A 12602-nucleotide genomic window follows, 5' to 3' on the forward strand; every position below is an offset into this window, starting at 1 on the left:
AACACCAGAGCTAGCAGGAGGGAAAGAAGAGGGATCCCCATTCCTGTCCATTCCATTGATTTCTCCACAAGGCCTTGCAACACTGAAACCAATAGGAGAAGGAATTATGGGACTCTCTTTGCACTCTTCAGGCCCCCGTGTTGGATAATGGTAAAGAAGAGCAAAGAGGGCAAGTGCACCCACCTACCCCCACACAGGACTCCTTCACAGGACAAGTGAGTGACCAGCTGTAGTGTGGGTCCTTCCCCAATTGTCTGTGATTCTGAGAAACCCTCACATGGGGCAGCAACAGAGGTAGGCCCTTCCAAAGGCTAGGGAAAGAAGAGTAATAGCAGCTGCAGGCAGCAATGCAGGCAGTCTCACCCCCATTACCTTAGCCCAAAGAAGAGGATTAGCAGCACATCAGGTAGTAATCTCTCCAACTCCTCCACTAAGCCAGGAGGAGGAGCACTGGGGCTAAAGGCAGAACGGTCAGACACTGCTTCCTAGAGACATGTGGGCATAGAACAGGGCTCAGTGATTCTGACTCTGTTCAGTGTTGCTCCCGACCTGGTCCACAAATGCCCCTGGGGCTTCTTGTTAGTTGCACACAGGATCAGAAGAGAAAAAAACCCAACTAAACAAGGAGGAGAAATGCCCCTCCCCCCAAAAAGACCTGAAGGTGAACTGATAGGGTAGTACAGTTCCCATAAAATGCTTTTATTTCATTTTGATGGAACTGCACAAATGTAAGCTATATGCAGTATAGGAACTTAAAGATATCATCAAATCCTTCCCCAAACAACTCCAAGACAAGCTCTGTAAACTCATCCCCCATGAACCCAACTCAGGGATCTTCTACATGCTTCCCAAGATACACAAACCCATCATATTTGGCCACAGCACTCTTACTGAAGTAATATCAGGACTCATAGAAACCATCCTCAAACCACTTGCCACCCAAAGGGCCAGCTTACTCCAGGACACAACTGACTTCCTCCGCAAACTCCACAGCATTAACAACCTCCCTCAGAACACAAGGGATGTCACTTCCCCATACACCAACATACCTCACCATGACAGCATAGCTGCTTGCCTCAAATATTTACAAGACAATGGACAACACGCAGATATCTACCCCAAACACATCGCCAAACTCATCCATTTCATCCTCAGCCATGACAATTTTACATTCAACAACAAACACTTTGTCTAAACCATGAGAACAGCCATCGGTACTAGGATGGCTCCCCAATATGCCAACCTCTTCGTGGGGCACCTTGAAGAATAAATTCTGGACAAATTCACCACAAAACCAATGATAAACCTCAGATACATAGATGATGTTTTCATCTTCTGGACTTAAGCTGCCTCAGAGATTTCTGCTACAACTTAACAACCACCACCCATCTGTTAAACTCTCTCTAGAACACTTCCACACTAGCATTAACTTCCTAGACACCACAATCAGATTCAGCAACAGAACCCTACAGACAACCATATACAAGAAATCCACAGATCACCACACCTTCCTTGATAGATACAATAACCACCTAAAAGACTCCAAAAAATCTGTTATCTACAGCTAGGAACTCAGATACCACAGAATATGCTCCATGGAGAAAGTCTGGAATAGACACCTTACCAAACTTAAAACTACTTTTATCAAACAAAAACACTCCATGAAAGAAGTAGATTGTATCATGGTATGGGGCACCCAAATACTCCATGAGAACCTGCTTCCACAGAAATAAAACCCTTTCTAACTGCACCCCCCTAGTTGTCACCTGCCACCCCATGCTGGAACCCATACAGGATATCTTCAAACAACTACAATCCATACTCAATGAGGACACCATCATGAAAGAAATCTTTCTTGAATCCCCACTTCTGGCCTTCAAACAACACTCCAACCTCCCCACAGACCAGGATACACCAACTCAAAGCGGCACCAGACCCTGCCAGAACCACAGCTGCAAAACCAGCAGAGGTACCCCCACTCCTACAATGATCAATACCTCCCGACAACACACCTTTCAAGACCCAGGGGTCCTACACGTACCTATCATGACATGTGACGTACCCCATCCAGGGCACTAAATGCCCCAATAACAACTATGTGGGTGAAACAAGACAATCACTAAGCTTTCGAATGAATTCACACAGCAAAGTGATAAAAGACAAAAACTCCATCACCTGTGGATGAGGACTTTTCACAAAGTGACCACTCTCTATCTCACCTACCAGTCCTCATCCACAAAGGAAACCTGCTCAACACTTTCAAAAGATGAGCCAGGGAGCTTAAATTCATAACTCTGCTAGATGCTAAAAATCATGGACTGAACAGACAAATTCAATATGTGGCATATTACAACAATCTGTAACAAACAAACAAACAAACCTTAAAAACAACGAGGAGTCCGGTGGCACCTTAAAGACTAACAGATTTATTTGAGCGTAAGCTTTCGTGGGTAAAAAATTTGGACATAAGCTTTTGTGGGTAAAAAACCCGTGGGTTTTTACCCATGAAAGCTTATGCCCAAATAAATCTGTTACTCTTTAAGGTGCCACCGGACTCCTCGTTGTCTTTGTGGATACAGATTAACATGGCTACCCCTCTGAAACAAACCTCTTTTTGTCCTATGACTGCAGAGGTGTTAACAGGCCACTATATCACTCTCCTTTTAGCCCAGCAGAAGAGTCTCTCCTTCTGCCCCACCACCCCCCATGAACATGATACAGTTCTGCGGTGAACTGGAATCCTACTTTTGCCGTCTCCGACTCAAGGAATATTTCCACCACACCGCTGAACAGCACACTAACCCACAGAAACCTTCCTACCAACACTTCAAGATGAAGAATTCTGCATGGACTCCTCTGGATGGTCGAAACAACAGACTGGACTTCTACATAGTCATGCTTCTGCCCATGTGCACGAGCTGAAATTGTGGAAAAGCAGCATCACTTGCCCCATAACCTCAGCCATGCAGAACCCAAAGCCATCCACAGCCTCAGAAACAACTCTGACTTTATAATAAAAAAGGCTGACAAACGAGGTGCTGTAGTCATCATGAATAGGTTGGAGTATGAACGAGAGGCTGCTAGGCAACTCTCTGACACCATAGTCTACAGGCCATTACCCTCTTATCCCACTGAGAAGTACCAAAAGAAACTGCACCATCTGCTCAAGAAACTCCCTGAAGAAGCACTGGAACAAATCTACACAGACACACTCCTAGAGCCCTGACCAGGGGTATTCTATCTGCTACCCAAGATCCATAAACCTGGAAATCCTGGACACCCCATCTTCTAAGGCATTGGCACCCTGACAGCAGGTTTGTCTGGCTATGTAGACTCTCTCCTCAAGCCCTACGCTACCAGCACTCCCTGCTATCTTTGAGACACCACTGACTTCCTGAGGAAACTACACTCCATCGGTGATCTTCCTGATAACACCATCAGGTTATGGCCACTATGGATGTAGAAGCCCTCTACACCAACATTCCACACAAAGATGGACTACAAGCTATCAGGAACAATATCCCCGATAATGTCATGGCAAACCTGGTGGCTGAGCTTTGTGACTTTGTCCTCACCCACCATTTCAGATTTGGGAACGATTTATACCTTCAAGTCAGCGGCACTGCTATGGGTACCCGCATGGCCACACAGTTTGCCAACATTTTTATGGCATGTCTTAGAACAACGCTTCCTCAGCTCTCAGCCCCTAGCGCCCCTACTCTACTTGTGCTACACTGGTGACATCATCATCTGGACCCATGGAAAAGAATTCCTTGAGGAATTCCACCTGGATTTCAACAATTTCCACCCCACCATCAACCTCAGCTTGGACCAGTCCACACAAGAGATTCACTTCCTGGACATTACAGTACAAATAAACGATGGTCACATAAACACCACCCTATACCAGAAACCTACTGACCGCTATACCTACATTCCTCCAGCTTTTATCCAGACCACATCACATGATCCATTGTCTACAACCAAGCCCTCTGATACAACCACATTTGCTCCAATCCCTCAGACACAGACAAACACCTACAGGCTCTCTATCAGGCGTTCTTAAAACTACAATACCCACCTGGGGAAGTGAGGAAACAGATTGACAGAGCCAGAAGGGTACCCAGAAGTCACCTACTACAGGACAGGCCCAACAAAGAAAGTAACAGAAAGCCACGAGCCATCACCTTCAGCCCCCAACTAAAACCTCTCCAGCGCATCATCCAGGATCTACAACCTATCCGGAAGGATGATCCCTCACTCTCACAGACCTTGGGAGACAGGCCAGTCCTTGCTTACAGACAGCCCCCCAACCTGAAGCAAATACTCACCATCAACTACACAACAGAAACACTAACCCAGGAACCAATCCCTGCAACAAACCCTGTTGCCAACTTTGTCCTCATATCTATTCAAGGAACACCTTCATAGGACCCAACCACATCAGCCACACCATCAAGGGCTCGTTCACCTGCACATCTACCAATGTGATATATGCCATCATGTGCCACAATGCCCCTCTGCCATGTACACTAGCCAACCCAGACAGTCTCTACACAAAAAAAAAAAAATGGACACAAATCAGACATCAAGAATTGCAACATTTAAATACCAGTAGGAGAGCACGTCAATCTCCCTGGACACTCAATAACAGACTTAAAAGTCGCAATTCTTCAAAAAAAAATTCAGAAAAAGACTTTAGCGAAAAACTGCAGAACTGGAATTAATTTGCAAACTTGACACCATCAAATTAGACTTGAATAAAGACAGAGTGGCTGGGTCACTACAAAAAATAATTTTGTATGATAATTCTGTTGATACTCACACCTTCTTGTCAACTGTTGGGAATGGGCCACATCCACTTTGATTGAATTGGCCTCGTTAGCACTACAAAAAGGAATTTTCCCTCTGTTGATACTCACACCTTCTTGTCAACTGTTGGGAATGGGCCACATCCACCCTAACTGAACTGGCCTCGTTAGCACTGACCCCCCCCGACCCCCTTCTTCCCCGCTTGGTAAGGCAACTCCCATCTTTTCATGTGTTGCGATATTTATACTGCTTACTGTATTTTCCACTCCATGCATCTGATGAAGTGGGTTATATCCCATGAAAGCTTATGCCCAATAAATTTGTTAGTCTAAGGTGCCACAAAGACTCCTCGTTGTTTCTAACTTGAATGGTTTATTAGAATATGCGCTAACTACTTATGATAAACAATCTGTTTCACCTTGAATTTAGATGTGATGCTCAGAGTACCTTTCCCAGACCTGAAGAAGAGCTCTGTAGAGCTCGAAATCTTGTCTCTCTCACCAACAGAAGTTAGTCCAATGAAAGATATTACCTCACCCACCTAAACTGACAGTGTATTTAGTAATGTTAACTACAGGACTAAGTGGAGCCAAATTCCTTCATTCAGAATAAGAATGTATATTTTATTGTTCGTAATTTAGAAAGAATTTAAATAAAATGTGCGTGAATAGTACTTGCATTGGTTTGTATGTATATAATCACACACACACTTTTAAAGTCTGTGCACATTAACTGCTTGAAACTCAAAAATCTCAGTCTTAACTGTATAGGGAGAGGGACTAAGTGGAAGGGGAACAACATTTATAGAGTCACATATACAGGGATTTTTTCCTCAGATTAGACAGTCAAAGCTCACTAAAAACAAGACACACACCTCTAAGAGCATCTAGCTAACATTCATTAATTCAGTAACATTTACCAAGGGGCCATTCAGATCAAATTAAAACTGAATTAAACCTTCAGCCAAAACTTGAACCCACATATTCAGATGACCAAAATATTACATTAACTTTTTGAATTCTCCTCCTTTATCCCCCTTGTGTCTGCATGGTCTTGCTCCAGCAGACCTGAGAAGAGGAAGCAATTAAGTAGCAAAGAGTTGGTCTCACTGTGGGGACAATCCCATGAAGTACCAAGCACGCTCAGTTTTCATTGAAGTCACTGGGAAATGTGGGCACTCACCACTTGGCAGGATCAGACCTTATACCTATAGCCAGAATGAAATCAGGCAGCAGAGGGTAACCTCAGATCAAAGTCTCTTCTCATAAAAGCTTGAATATATGAACTGATCATTTTTAGGATCACCCACTACTGCTAAAAATCTATCCACTTTCTACATTCATTAGTCATAGCATATTTCCCTTTCAGTGTATCACAACTCCACTTTGGAGTAAAAGTAAATATTTTATTTAAAAGCAAAAGTAGTAAAAGAAAATTAAGCTAAAGAAACATGCAAGGTTTTAGAATGTTGTTAGTTAACTAAACTAAATATTTTAAATTGGTCAGGTTAGAAACTGCATTTCCCCCATAAAAAACATAAGCTATACTGCCCAATTCAGTTTTACCCCTATTGATCATAAAGGGAAATGTTTAAAACACATGTACCAAAAATATTATTTTGTTTAATACAATTATCCAACCACTCATTACTCTTGAATGTCATCTCAGACCCTCCAAGATACAATCATGGCTAGCATACATATGGTTGGGTTTAGTTTCAGGAATTTCAGTTTCCCTTAGAGAAGCAAATTCTCAATGATGTAATGATTCCATTTCTAGTTTGATACTGATATTTTAGCTACATGTCCGATAGCCTTCTGATATTAAAAATATATTTTTCCTGTTTTTAAATCTTTTAAATATAGATCTAAACATACAATTTTTTTCTCTTTCTTCTAGTGGCAAACAACAATAATGAGCAATAAATAGTTTAGTGCATAATAATAGTAGATGATATGTTACGGCTATCGACCCCTCCAAGATGTGGTTAACTTAATTTATCTCTCTTTGGCTGGCTGCCCTGGTTCCCTGAAATTCTGTCTGGTAATGCCCGTTAACTACAAGGACACCTTCCAGAAAGGGTAGCGGATCAACTGTCAGTTTCTCTGTCATAGAACTCAGCTGGCCTATGGCTGATCTGTGGATTATTTTTTAAGGAATTGTGGAAACATGATGGATTTTTTTTTTTAGGTTGAAAGCAATCAGGACACATTTGCTATCCAATACCATCACAGTAAAATATTAATGAGCAACGACACAACAATATGGTATAAGTCAGTGTGCAAAAATCAAAGAAACTAAACACGTGATAAGCATCTTCTTTAAAGGGCCTCTGCAGATTTCCACTCTTGGGATGTGCCTGACCTCTGCAGAAACCATCTGCAATAATTCTGGTTACAGGTGAATAATCTTTATTTTTGCATCACTTTTCTACCCATCATGACCATTCCTTAGTGTCTAGCCTAGATTAATCAACAATAACTGCTACAAAAGTTCATCCTAATCCTAAAGCACAACCTTACAACCCTTAATCTGCATGCTGATGCAGCATGCTAATAACAGATACTTATTAACAAAGCAACCTCCTCCCACAACAATGCCTAAGAGCCTGCTGCCACATTTTGTTTTAAGTATTAAAGAACTATGAGAGGAACACAATAATTTTGAAAAACTAATCTCAAAGCACTATTAAGATCCTTATTAAAGTGCTTTTATAGTACAGCCTGTCTGAAAGTAAATCCTACATTAGTCCTCAACGGAGTATATTCCCTTCTGTCATAAGCTTTATAAAAGAGAAGAACAGTGCAGCGGTCCTGTTGCCAATTGTTGTTATCTGATTGGTAAAGAACAAGCAATATAAACACACACAAAAATTCACTTCGGCTCCACCAGAAGTACAGTACTCTGGCATTTTACACAGAAAAGCAATACCAGATTCCAAAATCTGTTGTTCACTAAGCATAGATTTTGTCTTTTAAAATAGGTGGTGCTTTAAAACAGCAGAAATGTCTAGTGCTTGAGCTACTTCCCAGTTAATTATTTGCTGGCTAAAGTCTTAAAATGTCCTTGGCTTCACCTTAGACAGAACTATCCCAGCTGGTCATTAACAGTCTGGAAACAACCCAAATACTGTAATCTCAACTGTCAGTACCCTACAAACATGTATGTTTTGTGCATGCTTGTTTTTTCATGTATTTCAATTTCATGGGGCTATATTTAGAAAACAGAGCCTTAATAATTTTTTTCCATTTCCATGTTTTAAGAGCTGCTGTCTCAATGTAATTCAGTGCACTTGGAGTCCACAATGAGTTTAGTAACAGCCTTAACAAGAACTGAATGTATTCTCACTAAAATAGTGTCCGATTCTGATCTCACACCACTTTTACTCTCTTGTAACTCTGTCTATCTCAACAGAGTTGCCCCTTTGTGTTTTCATAGTTGTAAGGGAGATCAGAATCCACTTTAAAATTGGGGGTGGGGGGAGAGGGGAGTTCATGAATGCTGATGTTTTAATAGTCCTAAGAAAATCCAAGAGAAAAGGGCTGCTGTACCAAGTGAACTGAACAGCTTGTAGTAAACCAGCCTGTCAACAGGTCCAGGCAAGTGGCTTTTCTTGTTGGTATAACATTTCTGCAAAAAGCCACAGGACAGCTGGGAAAAACAACACATGTAAACAAGGTAGGCCCAATTATTTTCCAATTAAAAAGAAGATATTATCTTCTCATTAATTGGTAAGCTAATTGACCAAAACCTTGCAGTATCATAAAATGAGTCCAATACACAGAACCTAGGTACCTATACTACCCACTCAGACCAAAGTTGTCAGTTCTGCTTGATTTGTTCGAATACTGTACTCCACGACAGCTGTCGGAAATAATACATTAGAACAGCTGCTGTGACAGCTACAAAGCGCCTGGAATTTTAATTGGACTCAACAGTCTATTGTTTATTTTACTAAACTTTAAAAGAAATATCCAAGGAAGTAAACAAGTTCATAATGGAACTAACTGATCTTTGCCATTTGGTAAACAAGGTTAGGCTTCATTGTGCCTATATAATTTCACTAGTATTATCTCTACCAATTAACAGGCAAAAAGAAAGGAAAAGAAAAAGAGAACAGTAGAAACTGTTAGATGACTAAGAAAAGAGGCATTAAGAGGAAAAATGGTAAGGGAGTCACAAAAACAAACCTGTTCAAATACTGGCTGTGAGCCAGAGAATCTCACAGAGTTTTAAGATTTATTGAAAAGGAGACTTATTCAGAGGCCCTCAGCAACTATTAGCTGAAAACAAAACTGTTCATTATGGCTAAAACCTCAAGACCATTGAAAAGTAAAGCTTACTTTCAGCATCAGCAGAAAGCAGAAAGCACAGGAGCACCACCACTGGCCTGGCTACGTGCATCATCCGACAGCTTGGCACCAGCATGCTTTGGCAGCCTCAGTCTCACTGGCTCAGAAGCCACTATGAGTCTGTCCGGTCTGAAATTTCTGATGAAGTATTTTCAGAGCCTGTGGAGTAGTGGAGAGAAAAAGAGAGAGAGAGAGCAAAATATGGTTAGGGGGTTGCTTTTGTTTTTCCCAATATTTACTGTTGGAGGCAAAACAGTTTAAAAGAATCTTCAGGAGACTATAGTACATGGAAGGTAGCGAGATGCTGCAGATGTTTCTAGTACTGAACCCAGAATGCTGCAGCCACAGAGCATCCTGTCCCCAGTACATTTTTTCTTCTCCCATGTTCAGATCAACCGATCCCATGTGTTGGATCTTGTTTTGCCGGCTCAGCACTGCATTTTGAGTAATACACCATGAGAATGAGTTGTCATTTCTAATGAAGTATTTGTTTAATACATCACCAGAATGAGGCATACTGATGCTGTAAGGAAGGGTTTAAGAATGGATTCAACGTCCAGGATAAGAGTCCACTAACAAATGACATACTGGAAGCTGCTTTCCAGGCATCAGGTAGGAATGACAGGGCTAAATCTGCTTCTCAGACTATTCCTAATGCTGGCTTTGCAATGCTAGCCTATTGGATCCCCCATATTAACACATCAAAACTCATATTCAGTTTTGGTCCCACATGTCTAAAAGATTACATTTCCTCTCTGATTTTCCTGTATATTTAAATTATGCAATATAGAAATCATGAATAAAGAGCCCATATTCAGTTCAGTCAGTGTACTTTAACATGTTATATAAGAACTAATCAACAATACAGGCCTTTAAGAAGAAATGCATTTTATTCTTTGGTAAATCCACTCCACCCAAGCAATATTAGAAATTGCAGAACATAGAAATGCTTCCCTCTGAGAGGAAATATTAGAGATATCCCAAAATAGCATGACTGTGTCACTAAAATAACACTGCAATTTAATTGCACTTTTCAAAAGAGTTGTAAGATATAACTTTGGCAGGTCTGAAACTTAGCTCAAGCACAATAAGAAAACCAGATACTATCTTTTTCATTACCCTGCGTGAGTAGCTTCCATGCAGTGAAGATAAAAACCAAAAGGGAAGGGGGGGAATTATATTAATTATTCCACTTGATGGATCTTACAGACTTGTGGGTAGCATGAAGAGCCTATTTTATACTATAGTGCAATGCTGAAAGAATCTATTCAAGGAAGAAAAAAAGAGATGACCAGATGTTAGAAATCTATTGCTGTTATCAATCTCTTTTGTAAAACTACCTCTTGAATCAGCTACCACTATCAAGAGTTATGAATCTAAGAAATTTTCATAGGCAAAGTGCTGAAGGCACCAGCTCCCCGCTTTCATCGCTACCATCTTCGTGCCAGCATTTCAAATGACAGCAAAGTCCATGAGACATCAGTCCTGTCGGACTCAATTTGTGTCTGTGCAAGCGTATCAGGGCCAACTGCTACATAATGACGTCAGTGCTATCACAAAGATGGAGATGTATGAAATGCATTTTCAGAGAAGAGGTGATTTTGTTTTTGCTTTTACTAGACTGAAGGGGTTACGCAATCTTTGTACCACGCAAATCTTTAAGTTGACATCTGCAAACAAGCACAGTGGAAATATAATGGCTGCTAAGGTTCATGTCTGAGCCATAAAATATGCCGGGGGGGGAGGGGGGAGGGAGTGGGGGTTTGATAGTAATTTTAAAAAAAAAAAGGTGAGGGCTCAGGGTAAGAGAAAGAATATGACCTGCACAAGACTATTTTGCTAAACTGTTTTCCAATGTGACACTGAAAAGTATTTTTTACCCGACCTCCCAGTTGAAAAGTGAAATAAGGCTTTTAAATGCTTTTTTTTCCCCAGAATCTACAGGAAGCCTGTAAGAGAAAGGAAAACACACAAAATATGGCAGCAAGCTGGCTCAGAAGAGAAGATAAGGTGTTTTGCAGTTATTAAAGACACACCATCCCATTCATTCTAAACACATATACCAGTGGTGCCAAACGTTCTGTCTCTGCTCCAGGTGACATTCATTATCGCTCCCACCACACAATCTGAAACCCTTGCTGCTCCTTCTCTCTGCACCTTCAGTGTGTCACGGCCTTAACTAACCTGATAAACATACTAATATGTTCTGCAGGTGAACCTTGAACTTCTATTTCTTCTCTTACATTGCTTATGCTTCTACAGCAGGGTTTTGGCATTTTAGGCTGTGAAAATACAAGTGTTTGGAGAAGGCAGGCAGAGGTTGTTGTTGTTGGTGGTGGTGGTGGTTTTGTTTTTGTCGGTGGTTTCTTTAAAAAATATTGTTAGTGAAGTCATGTGGATGACGGGCTAACACTGGAGAGAAACAAGCCATGAGACAGTCAAGTGCTGTCAAGCTTCTCCACAGAGCTCTGCCGAAGCTCTGACCTAGAACAACGCTTAGCCTCAGCCCTGGACCTCCTCATCAACAATTATATCAAACTGTACTGAATAAAGTGGCAAGGCCTTTTTTTGATGGTTGTTTCTGTTTGCTTGTTTGTGAAAACTAATATGGAAAAGCTTTATAAGGACTAAACTAATATTACAAAACTCATGCCAGCTATGAACCAGGCCACCACCAAGCATCCACTAGTAAAAGACTAAGCCAATGTGATATTACTCTTACAACAAAAAATGTATAACTCTCCCAGCACCACCATGTTTCCCTGGAAACTGAACACTGAAGCAAGAGCCAACTTGCTTTGTGAGAAAGCAACTTTTGGAACATGGTATAATAGATAGTAAATACAGAAACAGCTGTGAGGTGAGAGAAGAAAGGGTACAGAAATATTTCTCTCCCACCTCCTCTGGTTTAGGGTTTATTTGTAACCAAGTTGTATGTCTTGTTCTAGCCAACCTTTGGCCCCGTGCAAAACAATTTCATTACAATTCCCAGCTGCAAGGTACTAGATTCACTGTGTGACCGTCTCCTCTCAACCTGTCCCAAACTTCTATGTTGGGTCTTGGGGCTTGTCTACACACGAAAATTGACCAGGATAAGCTATTCTGCGATAGCTATTCTAGACTAGCTCCCTCTGTGGATACTGTACTACAGAATAAAAAACGGAATTTTATGCCAGAATAATTACTTCACTTTGGAAGCGCACTAATTATTCCAGACTAAAGTGACTTGTATTCCAGAATGGAGTGTCCACATGGAAAGCTATTCCACAATAACTATTCCAGTCAATTTTCCTTAGTATGTGAGATGAACTGAGAAGAGTAGAGGGTGGCAAGAAGTACACCAGACCCTCGCTAGAACACGGGATTTGGGATAAATGCCAAGTACCGTGTCATAGCGGGGACCACGTTAAAATGAAATTACTGTATACAGTAAATGTC

General features: G+C 41.2%; 1 protein-coding gene across 5 annotated transcripts in view; it reads right to left on the reverse strand.

Moving 5' to 3' along the window:
* PTPRD (protein tyrosine phosphatase receptor type D) overlaps positions 1 to 12602 on the reverse strand; it is a 1732979-nt gene that overhangs the window by 388737 nt on the left and 1331640 nt on the right. For all 5 annotated transcript variants that reach the window (XM_084628881.1, XM_084628884.1, XM_084628885.1 and 2 more), the window contains one exon: positions 9156 to 9323. In XM_084628881.1, the coding sequence (XP_084485007.1) occupies positions 9156 to 9240 (85 nt within the window). In that variant the 5' untranslated portion in view covers positions 9241 to 9323. The remainder of the gene's footprint in view (positions 1 to 9155; positions 9324 to 12602) is intronic.

The sequence above is a fragment of the Lepidochelys olivacea genome (genome assembly GCF_965140295.1).
Source record: "Lepidochelys olivacea isolate rLepOli2 genome assembly, chromosome: 5".
Classification (NCBI taxonomy): Eukaryota; Metazoa; Chordata; order Testudines; family Cheloniidae; genus Lepidochelys; species Lepidochelys olivacea.